The following is an 18,833-nucleotide window of genomic DNA, read 5'->3' on the forward strand; positions in this document are numbered from 1 at the left end:
TTTGAGACGAATATTGAAATTTTAACATAGATCGGTTCAGGAGGTGTTGCTTAGAGTTCTGAATTGACGAATGTCAAAAATGGAAAGAAAACTATGCAGCAACAAGAGAGGGAAAGTGCTAATGAATTTAATCTGATAACAAGCTTCACTTCGAAAAATTAGAGAAACCACAGTGGTTGCGCCGGCATAGAAAGATGGTCCTCAAACTGGAGGCTCTCAGAGCAGCAAACAAAACTGAGGCAAAGACAGCCCCCCATCGAAGAAGCCTGCTCTGCTGCGCTTATGATCTTGCGGTAGAAAACTACTAGCACAGCATCAATTGAACACCCCGCTGCCCCCCTATAGTGCTTGGGAATCCTTCTTCAGACGTCTAACAGAGAAAATGTACCATCTCCGAAGCTCCAACAACTTACATAGGCTGCCTTTGATCTGCACTCAGCATATCAAGTGCAACACGAAACTCCCAGGCAGCCAATCACAACATGCATCCCCGGAAGAAGCTTCAAAGGATCTTCACAAATGGTGGTACATCTTCCCTTGGCCCATCGAGTGATCGATACATGTATAAGATGTCTACACCTTCGGTCCTTTCATTCTCAGGCTGGCCATTTATCAACTCCACCACCATTTGTGGCAGCCGCCGAGCCACCTCCTTGCACCCTTGCAGCGTCAGGTTGCAGCCTGACATCCAAACGAACCGCATGTTGTAGAAATGGTGCATCCCAGAGAGGAGGCCGGTGTCACCGAAAGGGCAATCTCTTATCTCAAGCTTCTCTAGCTTTGAACAACCCTGGAGGATGTGTTGCAGCGCCAGATCACTATTTCCAGCAAACGCCACAGAGAGCGTTCGCAAAGACTTGCCATACTTGCCAATGTACTCAAAAGCCCGGTCAGTAAGGTGCCCGGATGTGGATAGTCTGGTAAGCTTGCTGCAATTCCGAACAATGGCACCAAACCCTTCATCCATAGGCTCGCCAGTCGCATGGTCAGGCTGGTGCCGTCCCATTATACATAAGCGGAATACCTTGAGATCCGGGCAGTTTTGCGACATGGAGATAACAGCAGCGTTGGTCATTGTTTGGCAGAAATATAATATCGAGCGGAGGCCACGGCAGCCCCGGGAGATAGCAGTAAGGCCAACCTCTGATACCAACTCTTCGGCATCCTCGTGTGCGTCCAATGGGAGCACACGAATAGACTGGAGCTTCTTGCAGAAAATCCCCACGTTCTCGAGCCCTTCGTCACGCACTGAGTCAAGCACCTAGCAAAGAACTCGTCATCAGAAAACCAGAACCACACAGCGCAGGTAAAATCAAGCCGATGAAGCAATCCAGTCAGTACCCATAGCGTCTCAAGATTGTAGCATTGCCCGATGAACATCACAACCTGATTGGGGGTGACCGGGGCGTAGCTTAAGTCGAGGCTCGTCAAGTTGCCGCACACCACAGCGATGGTCGGCAGGAACTCCTGCGCATGGTCACGGAAGCCGGACAGCGAAACGAGAGTGCGCGCTCGCCCAGCGGACGCGAACGCGGACACCATCTGCCCAAAGTTGATCCCCTCCTCGCCGCCGGCCGCCGGCCGGAACGAGCCGGTGCCGAGGTGCGTCAGCCGCGGCGCGTGGGCCATGAGCCGGTGCAGCTGCCCGAGCGACACGTGCTGGTTCACTCCCAGGCGGCTGAGGCGCGGCGACCGCGCCACTAGCGACTCGAGCCTGGCGAAGGCCACCGGCGGCCCGTAGCACTCGAAGGAGAGCGACTCGAGGTTGGTCGGCTCCGGCGGGAAGGCCGCAACCCAGTCCACCACCTCCTGCTCGTCCTCCTCAGCCATGTCGCACTCCACCACATCGAGCACTCGCAGCCCCCTGTTAGGAACATACATCAAGACGAGAGGAACGCATCTCGCATCGAAGGCACAGTTTCCGCAAGGAATGGCGCAGAGGAACGGCACGGCACGGCACGGAGGTCAAGAGGAGGTGAGGATATACCTGCAATGGGTGGCGATGGAGGCGAGCCCGCGTGAGGAGAAGCCGTCGCAGAGGAGCATGGAGAGGTCGAGGAAGGATGCGGGGAGGGAGCGGGAGAGGAGGTCGAGGTCGGCGTCGGTGATGGGGATGCGCTTGAGGTAGAGCGAGGTGAGTGCGGGGAAGGCGCCGGATGCGAAGGCGGCGGCCCAGGGCCGGAAGGCGGACGCGGCCCAGCCGGGAGGGAGGAGGTTGAAGTCGGCGAAGCGCGGGCGGCCCTTGAGGAGGAGGCTCCGCGCGTTGGGGAATCGCCGCGCGGTGCGGGCCGCGGAGGCCGCGAGGAGGTTGCGGACGGCGACGGACTCGCGCGTGGCGGACTCGGCGCGGTGCCAGGAGAGGCAGACAAGGGACGCGGCGCTCCGGTCCCGCCGGGCGTCGAGGAACTGGAGCACCGTCTCGAGCACGTTGTCGAGGACCTGGTCCGCGGGCGCCGAGGGGCTCGGCCGCTTCGGCGGCGGCTGGTCCTCGTCCTCCTCCGACATCGCGCGGGGGTTGGCGATTGGGGCGTGGAAGACGGCGAGATGGAGGAGTGGGAGGGGCCGTCTGCGGAGTGGAGGTGGAGGCGCCTGGGCTGCGCTGCGGGCTGGGTGGTGGGGGTGGGGGTGGGTGTGAGGTGTTGTGTGTTCGCTGGGTCGTCCTTCGACGGTGAAAACGGGACCGATACTTTACTGTCCGCTCGACGGACGGAAGGTTTAAGAAATAAATATAAGATATAATAATTATTATTTGATACTATTTTTATTCGATTTTAATCCGAGAAAACAAAGATAGAATATAGGATGACTAATATCTGTTTAAAATATCTAAATATTAGATGTTACGAGAAGTCTATTATGATTTTACTTAAAATTATGATAATATATAAGTAGATTATCATATATTTCCTCTATTTTTCAATATTGTCACTTTTGATCATTTTATTTATTTTCAAATACTTGTCACTTCACATTTTTTGACACGTAGTTTTTAATTTTATCTCTATAAAATATCTCTTATTCACTTATTTACGGTAGGTTCTAGAATATTTTACCTAGTTTTTAAGGACATTTTTGTCATTTCACATTTAAAATTGATACTATCTTTGGTATACATGTTTGGTTAAAAGTGATAAGTATTGAAAAATAGAAGAAGTATCTTTAGATAGATAATACTAAATGCTCTTATTTTTATATCTCAATGATTACTCTCTCTGTGCTCAATTTAATTGTATTCCTATATTGTTTAATATACTATATGGGGATGCAACTGAATTAAAAAAAATCATATATCAAACTAATCAAAAGCTTGAGGTATTATCCGTTCCAACTCTGACTCTGAGAAAAAAAAATATAGAATATGATACAGGATGAATAAATAATTATCCAACATTATCCATGTCCGACTCCGACTCTGAGAAAAAAAAATATAAAATAAGATTCAGAATGAATAATATCTGTCCATACCTAATTCGATTACACCCTTCGCCCTTCCCCGCCGGGAGTTGCTCGATCTACGCGACCCCTGGGTTGGGTAGAGTCGTGGAGCGGTAGGTCTCTCCCTTTCTTCCCCCTACGAGGGTAGAGCGGTAAATTTAATGATCTGTTTGGTAGAGCTCTCAGACTAGCTCTCGAAGTGAAATCAGTGGAAGCTTTGTCAAACTGCGGTTTACTGTTTTCAGCTCTCAGAGAGATTTCGTAGGAATGATTCCTTAAAATAAACTAAAGGTCTATTTGATAGAGCTCTCTTGATTCAAATTCTCTAAATGGAGTGATTCTCTTAGGGAAATGATTATATAGCTGAAAGTGATTCTCTAGAGTAAACTCTATGAAGTAAGTGATTTTATATGAGCAGTGAATCAGGAGAAGTTACTTTTTTCAGCTTCTAGCATCTTAGTTCATTTCAGAAAATAACTCCCAGGGAATCACTTTAAGAACTAAAAATTGAAAAATGTTGTTTGGTAGAACCCCTCCTAATTTCACTCTGGAAGCTGCTTTGAGAGCTCTGCCAAACAAGCCTTAGATACTATGAGATGAAAAAACCAATTTTCCCTTATTCACTTCCTTCCCAGAATCATTTTCTCTGTAGAGTTTATTTTAGAGATTTATTTTCAGCTATAGAATCATTTCTATCAGAAAATCACTTTCCACGAAAAATTTGAATAAGAGACCTCTATCAAACCTGCCATAATTATCAAACCCTTTTCATGTGCCACGTAAAAATCAACAGTAAAACCATGCTGTATTTTCCATGATTATTTACTTCACATTTTTACTGACGAGTATTGGTGAACCAATGCTGCTGGCGCTATATCCATGCATGCAACTTTTCTTTTTGGCCACAAGCGGACTGGATATATAGTTCTTTGGTTCCTAACAGACCTCTTAAACTGTGAGAAGTTGGAACCGGGAAGCTCTGACTTAATACGAGTTGAAGTCACGGTGATTTCAAAACGGCTTAGCCGTTCAATCTTAAATAGATAAACAAGATTAGATGCTATAACACTCCTGTAAGCAGTGAAATCGATATAATATTTCCGTGATCATTTTTCGGCAAGTCGTGTCTTGCTCGAGGAGACGTTGCTGATAGCTACTCAACTTAGCTGAAATAACATCCAACGTTCAAGGGGGGCAACCAGGTAAATCTTTGGAGCCGTTTGGATGAATAAGTCAGTGGCGGAGCTGGAAGGAAATGTAGGGAGCCAAAGATAATACCTATTTTTTTCTCATTAAAGAAGACTTCGATTTGAAGAAAGATAGCTAACGTATCGGCACTTGCCAGCTGCTGCACCAACCCCAGGAGGAAGCCTATCTAAAACAGTGAGGTTCACTAATAGTGCATGTGCCAAATTGGCTACTGCATATTAGGTACTTAAAAAAAAAGAGAGAGCACGGCTCAGGATAACCTCTACTAAGATCCGCTACTAAGGACACGATTTAGTATGATCTCTACTAAGATCCACCACTGGATAAAGCCTAGGTTGGCCCCGCTAAAACATTGGTGGACTATTTTGCCGCCAGCGTCTGCACCCATGAATCGGCTAGATTCTAAGCGGACTAGCTAGCGCTGACATAAAACAAAACAGTAGCACATGCCTGCAATCAACGCCAATAATTTAGCATGATGAGTTGCGGCTTCAATCCAAACGATTCCTTTGTATCCTGCCCCGAATTCGACAGTGATTCGTCAAGAAACTTTATGTGACATTTGATTTGAGATGCATAAGGGCCCAGTCCAAGGATTTGTCATCACAGAGAGAGAAAGCTAGAGTAGTTGATCGGAGAGAATCAGAAGGTTACACAAACTTGCTCCTGTGAGGATCCGATCATTTGCCTCTGTTGTTAAGTGTTGCTAACTTCTAAAGTTGGCAATAGACATTTGGCAGATTAGTTGAGACGACGAGAAAGCTAGGTGTTGAAGAAAACCAGTGCCCATGCTCGTACAACGGTACAAGTTCCTGATGAAGATAACCAAGGTTATCTTTGAACTCGTCAGATAGATCAGCTCGGCCACTCGAAAAGCAGTCCAAAATCCAGAGTAAAAAATAAACCCCACTGTTGCCCAGTCCACATGCACCAGGGGCTTTGTTTGCAACGCAACAGTAGAGGGCGAGAGATAGGCCAAGGAAAGGTTCTCTGTTTTTGTTTCTTCCCACATCTTTTATTGAGCTTGGTCGGCCTTTCAGGCAGGGATTGCTGTCAGTCAAGGCATTGTGATTCTTAGCGCACGTACGGAGTATTTGTTTAAGCACCCTGTTTATACTTATACATCTCCTGTTAGAAACACAAGAAGCACAGCTCATAATGTCCCGGCTGTCTATGCATTCTACAAAATTAATACGAGCCATTGCTCACTGCTGTGCTGTGCTGTGCTGTGCAGCACCTTGTATGTATTTTTCAAAGAGAAAATGCTACGCATACCATGGGCAGACCCACCATGATGCATGGGTATTCAATTGAATACCCAACTTTTTTGAAAAAAATTAAGTATATAGCAGCTATACTACGTATATATATCTTTGCTGCTTCAATCTATCAGACCACCTAGCAAATCGTGAGCCCAAGCTATTATCCATCCTCCACTCGGTCTATTAACTAAAGGGAAAACTGCAAAAAAAAAACCTCCAAAAGTCACTTAGATTTTGACTTTCCCCTCAAAAGTTATTTTGTTGCAAAAAAACCCTCCAAAATTTGACTTTGTTGTAAAAAACCCCCTAAAAGTTCAAAAAAAAATAAAAAAATCACAAAAAAAATTCTAAAAAAAACTAGAGACAATTCTAAGACCTTCTGTGATTTTTTTTTTCAAAAATAATATTCTTTGCATCATATTTCATGGAGAGTAAGTTTGGAAAAAAAAAGAAAAATGTACAACTCATTTATTAACTCATGTTATTTTAACTTTGTCATGTCTACCATTATTTTTCCTACACAAATAATTGTTTCAGTAAACTAATAAAAGTGGTTTCACTAATTTTGGGGTGTTATGGATTAGTTATGAATTAATTTATCTGCAACACATTTACTCAATCCTGCAGGTTACAATAACTATTTCAAGATTTCATGTATTTTTACAAGATAGAGGATCATGTAAGAAGATTAAAAAAAAATTGTTTCATAAATTTTCGATTAGTAAATAATTAACTATGCATTTAACTCGAATTAATAAATGAGTTGCACGTTTTTCTTTTTTTTCAAACTTACTCTCCATGTAATATGATGCAAATGATATTATTTTTGAAAACAAATTTCACAAAAGGTCTTATAATTGTCTCTAGTTTTTTTAAAAAAATTTGTGATTTTTTAAAATTTTTTTTGAATTTTTGGACGTGTTTTTGCAACAAAATCAAACCTTTGGGGAGTTTTTTTTAACAAAACAATTTTGAGGGGAAAATCAAAATCCAAGTGAATTTTGAGGGGTTTGCATTTTTTCCTAACTGAAAAGAGCCCACATAGCAACAAACATCAAGAGCTTATGATCTCTATATTGTGACTGTCCAATTCGGCAATCAGCAATTGAGCGTGAATTTTTTATGCAAATTAAGGATAGTGACATCATTAAACGCTTCCAAGCCATAAAAGAACACAAAATTAAATTGTAATTTTCTTTAAATACTTTGTAATTTCTTTTAATTAGTTGAAACTTTTCTACTATAAACATTTTTTTTAATACTGAATACCCAATTGCTAAATCCTGAGTCCGCCACTGACGCATACGATCAGAACGTCAGACAGATCCTACCGACCAAGTGTTGCTACGATCAGTGCTACAGTACCTGTGCTGCTGTGCTGTAGTACACGAGTCGGAAAGGAGTAGGACGTATAGCAGTTGCCTTTTCAAAGACGCCGATTGCATGTTCCAGGAGAGAACCCTGAACGCAAGGTTTCAGAACATCGAAACCTGGTTCATCACTTGACTTGATCAGCAGCAATTCACTCTGTTCCAAATCAATCAAGTTTCCCTTATGCGGTTCTGCCTTCTCGAATGACATGCAAAGAAGGTAGCATGGTACTTGTTCCGCATTCCAAGATGTAAGAGTAAATGATGATATTAGAAGATTTTTTCAAATTAAAAAAGTTTGAGATAAGATAACCCTCCTTCTCCAATTCTTTTTAATTTAATGGTGAACATGCTCGCCATAATAATTGTGAGAGCAAAAGAAGATAATTAGATAAGAGGTGTTGTCTCGTATTTAGTTGATGATGGTCTTTCTACGCTATAACATATGATACTATTATTTTTATGGAATATGATATTAACCAAGATAAGAACAAGAAGCTCTTGCCATATGCATTCGAGCCATTATCAGGCCTCAACATCAATTTCGATAAAAATGAGTTATTTTACTATGGGGAAGAAAAAAACTGTGAAGCTCAATACACACAGTTGTTTGGATGTGAGATAAGAACTATTTTTTTAGATATTTGAGAATTCCTATGCATTATAGAAAACTTTGTAATAAGGACTTAAAAAATGGTAGATGAAAGATTCTAAAAGAAATTAAGTAGCTAAAAGGGTGAGTATCTATCTTATAGCGATAGGCTAGTCCTTATTGATTCTATTCTTAGCGGTCTAAGGGTATATTTGTTTCAGCTTGCATATTGCAAATTGTGAATTGTAGAAGCTGAATTGTATAATCCAACTTTCATAATCTAACTTCTTACAATCCACAATCTATAAGTTGTTTTTCACAATCTGGATGTTAGATTGTAACAATCCAGCTTTTACAACCAGCTGTTTGTTTCAGCTTTTGGATTGTGATCATAATCCAACTTTTACAATCCAGCTGTTTGTTTTAACTTTTAGATTTTAATCACAATCTAGCTTTTACAATCCGAAATAAACAGGGCCTTACAGCTGAAACAAGCATGCCCTAACTATGTTTATGCTTTCATTGTTTGAAGTTCCTAGAGGTATTTTAAAGAAATTAGATTATTATCGATCCAAATTTTTCTAGCAGAGTGATAGACATAAAAAGAAATATAGATTTGCTAAATGGAACATGCTATACATATCAAAGGATCATGGTGGATTTGGTATCTAAGATCTTGATATCCAAAACAAGTGTTTACTTAGTAAATGACTATTTAAGTTAATTAATGAAGATGGGGTTTGGCAGAGATTACTTAGAAATAAATATCTAGGTAGTAAGACTATTGCTCAGGAAGAAAAGAAATCTAGTGATTCACATTTTTTGTCAGGTCTAATGGGTGTAAAACCACTTTTTTTAGGTTTAGGTAACTTTAGACTATAGAGTGGAACACAAATTAGATTCTAGGAAGATAGATTGATGGATTCAACAACACTAAGTGAGTGATATCCCATTATGTATAATATTATCTATATAAAACACACCACCGTATCGAAAGTGCTAAACTCAAACCCTTTCAATGTCTCCTTCAGGAAGACTTCAATGAAAAATAAGTTAGAAGCATGGTATAATTTAGTGGCAAGAATTGCATCTGTTCAACTTAATAACTTAACTGACACTTTCATATGGTGATTACAACAGGATGGTAAATTCTCTGTTCGATCAACATATATGGTTGTAATAGATTCAAATATCATAGATTACAACCAATATGTGTGGAAACTAAAACTCCCCTTGAAGTCAAGATATTTATGTGGTTCTTATGTAAAGGAGTTATAAGGAACCATCCAAATCGTATTCGGAATAATCATTAGATGATCATAAGATAAGAGGACATACTCATTTTTCGATATACCACGTGCAAACTCACATCTCACCACAACGATCATGACTAATAACGATCAACCTGAATCCAATTTTGGTAGTCCCAACATGTGTTTTATACCTATAATTAGAACGCACGCCTTTACAACAAGCTTCATCATGTCAAAGACATAATAAAGAGCGAGTAATATAAATATATTACAAGTCCTTAAGTTATTACAAGTTTAACAATTTACAGAATGATGAACACTAGAAAAATAAAAATACAGTTTCACCTCCTAGCTGGTTAGAGTTACTATGTAACGGAATTAAAGTTTATGAAAAGCAAAACATAGGGGCATCATTTGCCCTAAGGCACCACCCAAAACAACATGAGTAGCACATACTACTCTTGCGTATCACCGACATCGATAGGCATAAAGTAACCGTACACTATGTCACATCTCAAAAGTCTTAAATATATCATTAAGCATTCATGAGCATCATTAGAATCATAATTAAAGCTTTGAACGAGTAATTAATATAATTAAAGTTAAACATAAATTGCTAAGTTTAATGAGAAGTGATATATTGTGATCGAACTTACAAAATTATTATGTAACCTAGGACTTGAAATAATTTTAGAAATTAGTTTGTGACATGTGAAGAATATTAGTGATTTTCCTGGATTTTAGGGATTTAAAATGACACCTTAAAAATTAGAGAAAGTTAGAAAAGTTAGTAACTTTGAAGAATTTTAATTTGAGTTTAGCTCAGGGTTTTTGGGTTAAACCAGTTAAAATGGGTCGCATATGAATTACAGTATCTGGAGCTTAGGAAGGTTTTCCATTGGATCAAAGAAAGGAAGGAGATATTTCACTTAAGTTGGACACTGTTCACCTAGGGCCCACCAGTCACCCCCTCCCTCTCTCTGCTCGGTTTGTCTCCCGTCATCTTTGTTGACAAGTGAGGTCAGCCATCGTCGATGCCGATTTCCTTGACCAAGCAAGGTCGGCAGCCACCTTATCTCTCTGTCCCCTCATAGCTCTCTCTCTCTCTCTCTCTCTCTCTCTCTCTCTCTCTCTCTCTCTCTCTCTCTCTCCCTCCCTCTCCCTCTCCCTCTGTTCCTTTCTTCTTCCTAGCCGAACCATACAAAGAGCAGAGCACACACTGCACCGCCGCTGCCAAGACCAAATGCACCACGCTCAAGGTCAGATCAGCTGGGCCCAAGCACTAGGAATCAAGGAGAGAGGTCGTAGAGGCTTCACCGAGCTTCCCTCACTAGATCCCTCTCAAGTTCCAGCTGGATTTGAGTGTGCCGACCTCATCTTCTCCGACTCTGGCCAAGTCTTCTGCCACCTCATCGTCGAGCCATCGCATCCCCGCTTCTCCGTCCAATCTAAGCCCACAGTGAGCTTCACCTCACCTCTAGCATGCCTTTGCGCGTGTCAATTTAGCTGAGCCAAGCGCCGCCGTCTCTGGCCACACACCGCTGGTTGGGCCATGGCCAGGCCCTTGGCCTAGGGACCCCAGGTTGGCTTCCCCTTCGCACGCTGCTCCTTCGACCAGCCAAAAGTCGCCCTCCTCCTCCCTGTTCTCGTGCACGTGCCGCTGCGGTGTGCTGCCACTAGCCACCTCTCGGTCGGGCCCACCGGCCAAGCTTTGATTAAATGAGTTCATTGTCACGCGCTGGTTCTTGTGGTGTCCTCGACTGGCCAAACCTTACCATCATTTGCTGACAGTGAGATGCGCCGTCATGCGCTCCTGTGCACACCGGCGAGGCCAACCGTGGCACTGTTCGACCATGGCCAAGGTCATTTTGACCAGGGTCAACAGGTACTGGCCACCTATGTCGCTAGCTAGACCCTGGTGCAAAAGGTTTTTAGGTCCTTTAGATGATTTTGTTAATTTAGTTATTTCAAAAATGGTGAAATAGATTAATTGTACAACTAATAAATCAGTTAAAAGCTGTAAAATTCATAAGAAAATGAATATTGCTCCAAAAATCATGAAACCATTTTGTTAGTTTTTTATTATCATGCTATACATGATAAAAATATTAGAAACCATGATATGTGTGCCGAAATTCATATGATTAAAGAAATGTTTTTACGCTTTAATAATTCATAATTAATTATTGGTAAGTCCAAAATTAGTGAAACTAATTTTATTAATCTTGTTATATTTTTTCATGTTCATTAAAAATACCTACCCTCATGTTATACATAAATAACTTTCTATTTAGCATTAAACTTTGGTTTAAGCTTAATTAATCTAGGAGATTTGTAAAACAATTAACAATAATCCAAATTAAGAAATCATTGATGCTATAGATTCATGATATGATGTATTGCACTTCCTTTAATTGTCATGCATTGTGGAGCATCTCTCATCGCATATCATCCATATTTATTGCGATGCATCGTTCCTTTATTTAGAAAACGACAATTCAGAGAGTTTTGTGTTTGAATCAGAAGATGAACCAATGGAATTTGTGAGTGAAGAACAGTAAGCACCAGATAATCACATATCATATTTCTCCTATATTTTGGTGAATTATTGGTCAATTTGATATATATTGCTATGTGTCGTATATGCATATTTTAGTGAATTGATGTCAGAGATGTGGGTAGATCCTATTTGTTGCATGGTACCTATCTTGACAAAGTTGTTAATTCTGATCCTTGTAACCTGAGTATATTGTGTCATGATCTAACTTAAAAGTAATACGGTAATGGCTTAAACTTTACATAAGTCCTCGGTAGAGGTCGAGCGGTGGATGTCATCGTCATTCGCGAGCTATATGGCTTCAACCTTATATCAAGAGTACAACCAATCGAGATGATGAGTAATGATGGGGATACGAGACTGGAGCGAATGGTAGGGGTAGTTCGGGAAAGGAGTCCGGAATGCCATAGGCATCTTTGAGTCAATTAAGCACTAATCTTTGGTGTTGTTGGCTTAAGCATTTTTCCGTACTACCACGTATCTTCATATGCGAAGGATAAGCCGAATACCTTATGTTGTTGTGACCCTTTGGATTGCTAGTCTATGGTGTGAGCAAGCGTGCTTGTAGAGGCATCTAGGTTGCTCTGGGAGTTGACCTAGCTGACCTTCACATCTATAGGCGCATGCCTCAAACGGTTGGAGCTTATTGGGAAATACTGTCACGGGTACCATCTTGTGTAGCTGACGAGTTATACAAGCCGAATGGTCTTGTGTCGTGTGGGTAAAGAAGTACTCCCCTTCAAGGTGTAAGGACTATTCAAATAGTCACGCTCTTGGTCATAAGCATGCTTAATGTCCATTGGACATCATCGTAGAAATTCGTTCAGCTTGGTGGAATGAAAAGTATGTGGGCAGTTAGGAGAAGCATTTGCTGATACTTATTTGAGTTGAGCAAGTTTTCATTTCTGGGAGATTATGATCATTAATGATTAATGCTAGTTGTTTAGGTCATTATGTTGATTAAAGTGTTTTTCGCTAAATCAATTTAACTTGTGGCTTTATTCCTTGCTGTTCAACCAAATGCATTGTTCTTAGAATCAGGAATAGTATATATCTATATTGTGTATGTCTTGCGAGTATATTCGTACTTAAGGTGCTGCCCTTAAGTTGTTGCAGGTGAAGACGAGTTACTGTATGTATATTTCTATCCGGTCGATGCTGACGATGGGTAGGAGTGGAGGATGTCTTATCGAGTTGATTACAGTGGTGCCTTAGTTACAATGGCACCACTAGCCTTTTGTTTTGTCAATATTTTCTGTTGCGGTATAAATACTCTGATATTAAGTAGAAACTGGTATGGTGAACAAGGTATGTAATATAAGTTAAACCTTTGCACTTTATTCATATCTTATGATGCAACTATATTGTAAATGGTATATAATGTGATATTGGATTTTGTTGAGTATATATCGGGACTACCAAAATTGCTCTCGTTTTAATCAAATAGTGGATGCAAAGGGATGCCTTTATATGTGGGCTAGCTTGTGGCAGGTCGAATGACGGGCATGTGCTAGCTCTCATCATTATAGACAACCGGAATTATCGATTAAACTGAGTGTAATTTGGACGTTTCTTACACACTACTTCTTCCTCACTTGCAAAACTCAACAAAAGCAAGGTGGGTACGAAGGTACTCGCAATAATTATTCCTTATTAGGTACATATAATAATCTAACTCTAAGGATTATACATTTGGGGATGCGTAGCAGGAATCTGTCATAAGGTTAATTGAATTTATACATAAAAGTATTTTATAGACCCAAGTGTGTGAGCATCTATAACTTAACAACTCATACCCTCCTACCATGAGATCATAACCATAAACATGCATGTCACCTTATTATACTACTCTCAATATAACCATCAATAATCACTTCCCAACATATCACATACATTCTAACATCGGAACTCTAAGATTGACGTGGATGAATATAAACATGCTCATAACTGAGAGCACAGTAATTCGAATTGATTTTACACCCTGCAGGAGGTACATCATTACCCCACACGACTCTAGTCCATCCTCTTGGCCCCCGAGATAACCATTCTCGTACCCAGAACTATCCACTTGCATATGCCCCTATGGCACCAGGGTTACCGTGAGCATGTCTCAAACACCTCCAGCTCCCCACCACCTTGCTTCTCCTCATTATTTTTCTCTTATGAGTCATAGGGTATCAAGTTAAGTGTTAGCACAACGTATGATAATTGGTTCATTCGTACATTTATTGAATATGTGGAAATACAGAAAGTCCTTAAGCCAACGACAAACATAGATCGGTACTTAATCAGTGCAAATGGTCTATATCATTCAAATTCCTCTCCCGAACTACCCCTAGCATCGCTCACATCTCATTTCATTCTTACATCTCATACATCCCAACAATATTTTTATTATGAAGCAATAATTAAGCCCTATAGCTCGTGAACGATGGTTGAATCATCACTCGACTTTTACCGATGACCTGTGCATTGCTAGCATCTTAGATAACTTTTAAGTTAGACATCAACATGATTATACCTAGGTAACAACGATAGGGATCATCAATAGTTCAAGTTAGAAACGATACATCAATATAGGCTCTACCCACAATTTCTAACATCGAGTCACTAACATGCATAACATACATAAAGCATTGTTTGCCTTGTAAAAGGTGAAACATGCTTAGATGTTTACCTTGTAGCTTCGGCGATTCGCTCAGGTACAATTCCAGCTTGGTGTCGGCCTCGACCGCTTGAACTGTCAACACGTCATTCTCTAGACAATTTAAGAATGCAACAAATAAACAAATGAATGAATGGAAATGTATGCTTATGAGGCATGATCATTAACGAGATTAAATGTGCCATGTTACGAAAGTATTTGCAAAAGAACACCTAAGCAATCGGGTTAAAAGAGGTTTGAATCTCGCATGAGACAACCTAAGGTCACAGGGTACTAAGTAACTGGTGGTCAGGCCAGCCCACACGACAGTCAGACTATGGGGGTCGAATAGAGAAGAAAACATTACTGAGTAGACCTAGCGGTCAGACCATGGGTTTGGCCGGACCCATGATGGTTAGATTGTGGGTTTGGCGGTCAAACCGATCCTAGTAGCGGTCTGACTCCTGACTATGGAGTTTGACTATCCAACTCACAACTTGGCAGTTAGACCATTGGGCTTGGCCGACGACACCTTGGTAAGGTCATCCGCGAAGGCTTCGACGATGCCTTCGACCATGAAGGATACCAAAATACTCTACAAGACTAGAAAAGTGTTTCTTTGGTGTCTTGGGCAAGATACACAGGGCCAAACTCGAGAGCCCCATGGATGATGTTAATGGCTAGGGTGGAGCTCAGGTCTAAATGAAATGGGGACTGGTTGGGGCTTGGAAAGGATGGGAGAATGGTAAGAGAAGTCTCGCCTCGGCGTGGGGAAGCTTTCTAAGGGGTTTGCCAACTCCGAAGAAGTTTTGATTTGAAGATCGGGCCCTGGGGTGGGGTTTGGCCTTGAGGTGGAAGAAGCTGTGTTAAAGCATCTCTGGTGAAGAAGACAGTGGGAAAGAGCTCGGGGAAGCCTTCGAGGTGCTTGGAGAAGTCCTCTCCATCGATCTCCGACCGTCGAGGTGGTCGAGGTGATCCTCTCTCTCTCGGTTTGGTGAAGGGTAGGGAGTGGGGGAGTGAATAAACAAGAGAGAGCGAGTGAGAGTTGGTCAATGGTTTTAAGTGGAGCCTCTGCGCTCTGATGATCAGACTGCGGGAGTTTCTGGTCAGACCACGGGAAGGGCCCATGTGTTGAAAGCCTTTGTTCTTTCCCTATTTCTTCCTTTTCTTCTCCTTCTTAAATGACTTTGGGGTCTTCCTAACTATCTTTAAATGATTTCCACTCATTACACACACACACACACACACACACACACACACACACACACACACGGGAACATGTATTGATCAATAATGTAACATCTTTGAAACATGTTTAATTACTTAAATTAAAATTAATCACATGAAGCATGATATCATAATGTGTATGCATGCTTAATGACTAGATTAGGGTTTTTGGGTGTGGCATGAGTAGTTCTTACAAAAGATAACTTAGTTAAACAGAATTGAACGAGGTGATAAATAGTGTTATTTTTAGTCAAAACGAAATTATTCAATATCTTTTCATTAATTGTAGTTTTGCTAAGTTTATTTGGAGAGCTTTACAAATCACTTTTGGCTTACAAACTCCTATTAGTATATCAAATATGTTAGGATCATGGATAAATGGAATTGGAATAAAGCTCAAAAACCGAATTCTAGTTGGTGCAAGCACCATTTGTTGGGCACTTTGGCTCAGCTAGAATGATGTGGTGTTTGATAAAGCATATAATCAGTCTTCTATGCAGGTAATTTTCAGGGCTACATATTAGATTTAGTTTTGGGTGTTACTACAGAAGGAGGAGCAGGGCACAATACGTACCGCATGCCATCTTTTGAAGACAATGATCATGTATATCTTCGCCAAACATGGATGGAGGTTTAGCAATAGAATAGATTTTTGGGATGAACATAATCTATTTCTTAAAACTTATTTGCTTAGTTGGTGAATTGTGGCCATATGTAGATGCAGTCTATATCATAGCAAAACTGTGTAACAGTGAACAACTTCGTACATTTTCAGGTGTAACTGCTGGAATATGTTTTATTCCATTATCTAAAAAAAGCATGCTACTTGATGCTCCAGCAACTCAGTATGTACAATAAATAGCGACCCTCCTCCTAGCACTAAAGTTGTGCAAAATGAGCATTCGGCGCTTGCAGTTATCTTTAATGTAGTTAATTTTCAAAAGACCTATTAGTTGTATTTTTAGAAGTTGTTAGAAAGGGAGTATCAAGGGATGATATTTCGAAGGCATGGCAAGCTTTAGAGGTGGTGACTATGAAAATATTTGTCAAAAATAGGTGGCAACTTAATTATAGGATATACGGATAATTTTTATGTTTCTCTTTGACTTCTGATATTTATAATCATTCATGATGAAACTGTATAATAATAAAAGCCGGTCTTTTTCTGTCCTGTGAGTGAGCTATCTTGCTGCTGCTCAGTGTTTCAGATGCCTGGCAATCTCAGGCAAGTACACATACCTTCAGCATCCTTTCAGTGTCAGAACAGGAGGCATGAACCACATAATCTTCTGCAATGTGCTGTGGTAGGATGATTATTTTTCCTACTTTTCTTAAGAGAGCAGTTATCACATCACGCATGCATGCATGCTTGGACACATCTCGTTGGCCGGTGGGCGTGGCAATAGTTTACTTCAACTGGTATTCTGTTTACTTTAGGAGCCGCTCCTCCCCTTGTTTATTCGCATGAGATTCAAAAGACAGACCCGGATCGATCGTTGATCCTGTTGTTACGAGCACTGCAGACTGCACTGCGGATTCTTTTGAACAAGAAAGTTGCTGGCAGATGAGCTGTCCATCTCCAGACACCAAAAGCCACGCACTATAATTTGACCTGACGATATCATAATGCGATTACCCGCACGGAGAAACGGAAGCTGGAGGCAAAAGTCGCCACCTTTCTCAGTGGACTTCCTGCGCTGCATATCTTGATCCTCCTCCCTTTTCTCTGGTTGAACTTATCATTTGCAACTCGAACTCTCTCAAGAAAGTACTACTGGACCATACTTATATAGAACTGCGCATTGTCTTCTGTCTGCATGAAACAATGCACTTCGTTTTAAGGGTTGCAGGCAGTGGAGGTAGTCTGATTTGTTGATCTTCTGACCAGGTGCTTGATGCAATATTCTGATTTTGTTCTGTAATCAAAGTCAATTACATTGCTCAAATACGGTGATAAAGGCATAGCTCAGACTGTCCATTCAAAATGAGAGGGATTTTTCCACTTGCAAAAAAAGAGCAAATTATCGATGTCAAGTCCTGATTTAGTTCAATAGATTTTCTGCTCTCCATGTTAGTAGCTGATTTATTTGTCCAGTAAACTTATACGGCCTTTGCAAACATTTTTTTGAATATCGCACTGCACGGTGCCATGTGACTCCATATCAGCCTCTGCACGTCAAAGCATATAATTTTCTCGAGTATATCTGATTATAAATTATTTTATTTCATGGTGGGGATACATTTTGATCTGTCCCATGTTAATTGTTATTATATAGTGCTAACCATACACTGTACTTTTTATGAGTTATTTACAAGAAGGAATCAAACCAACTAATTACAGTGTCTAGAGATCCCTCATGCTAAGCAAAAATATCTTTCAGCATTGCATTTATGCTATGTATTCTCTCATGTGCTGCCCCGAAGTTATATGTCTCGTAAGGTATACTTGAACGGTCTAACTGAAACCAGCTAATTGGTGCATGACTAAGTGTACGTCATGGAGAAGTAATTCCTTTTCCTGCTCATAATTTCACTGTATCATCGTATTATTTAGAGAGGTAGAGATAAGGAAGAAGCAAAAAAAAGAGGATAGGATCATATGGCTCATGGTCTCCATTTGAGGCCCATCTATCACTCGACACGTGCAGGAAGTGGCTACAATGACGTTTGATTTGACATCCGGGGCCAAGCACAAAAACTAAAAATAGTTTTCTGCAAAGTACTTATACACCTTTCTTAGTCTACACAGTCAGGATTCATGAACATATAACTGATATGTTCAAACTATAAAAGGAAGTAATAATCTTTCCGTTTTCAGTGTCAATACACTTCTTCAGTATAAAGGGCTGCATCTTTAATACCATTCAGATAATCATCTACCATTATTGGCAAATAATAAACCCTAATGACTAAATTCCGAGCATGCACACTCGGATCAAAACTTTTAAAAAACATAGTTTCCAAACTGAGCATCTAAATTAAAATCCGATTACATCATTGTGTTTCGTGTGATAAAAGCTTCAAAACTAGACCCTAGTTGAGTATATTTTGATGATATTTTTTCCAACATCAACTTTATATAAAAGAAGTATTTTTGAGTGCATTATAATTTGCTTACGATTTTTCAAAAACTCACTCATGACTTTACAAAAACTTGCTTATGTGACTAATGGTTGATAAAGTGATTTTTTTTCAACATCAACTTCATATAAAAAAAGTGCTTTTAAGTGCATTATAACTTGCTTACGATTTTTCGAAAACTTACTCGATACTTTACAACAACT

At 40.7% G+C, this 18,833-nt stretch overlaps 1 protein-coding gene across 1 annotated transcript; it reads right to left on the reverse strand.

Annotated features, from left to right (window-relative positions):
* LOC133911773 (transport inhibitor response 1-like protein) lies at positions 1-2,623 on the reverse strand. Its single transcript, XM_062354173.1, has 3 exons — positions 1,988-2,623; positions 1,342-1,864; positions 1-1,261 (listed from the first exon to the last, which is right to left on the reverse strand). Exons 1-3 carry the CDS (start codon positions 2,503-2,505, stop codon positions 503-505), a joined length of 1,800 nt encoding a protein of 599 aa, XP_062210157.1. The 5' UTR covers positions 2,506-2,623; the 3' UTR covers positions 1-502.
* Between the last annotated feature and the right edge of the window lie 16,210 nt (positions 2,624-18,833).

Source organism: Phragmites australis, chromosome 3 (genome assembly GCF_958298935.1).
Source record: "Phragmites australis chromosome 3, lpPhrAust1.1, whole genome shotgun sequence".
NCBI lineage: Eukaryota > Viridiplantae > Streptophyta > Magnoliopsida > Poales > Poaceae > Phragmites > Phragmites australis.

What these genes read in the sequence shown, in the direction of transcription:
- LOC133911773 (XM_062354173.1), bottom strand. Translation starts at nt 2,505, where the DNA reads ATGTCGGAGGAGGACGAGGACCAGCCGCCGCCGAAGCGGCCGAGCCCC. An exon ending in TCCATCGCCACCCATTGCAG is followed by an intron (nt 1,865 to 1,987) that starts GTATATCCTCAC and finishes TGTTCCTAACAG; the next exon opens with GGGGCTGCGAGTGCTCGATG. An exon ending in ACAATCTTGAGACGCTATGG is followed by an intron (nt 1,262 to 1,341) that starts GTACTGACTGGA and finishes GTTCTTTGCTAG; the next exon opens with GTGCTTGACTCAGTGCGTGA.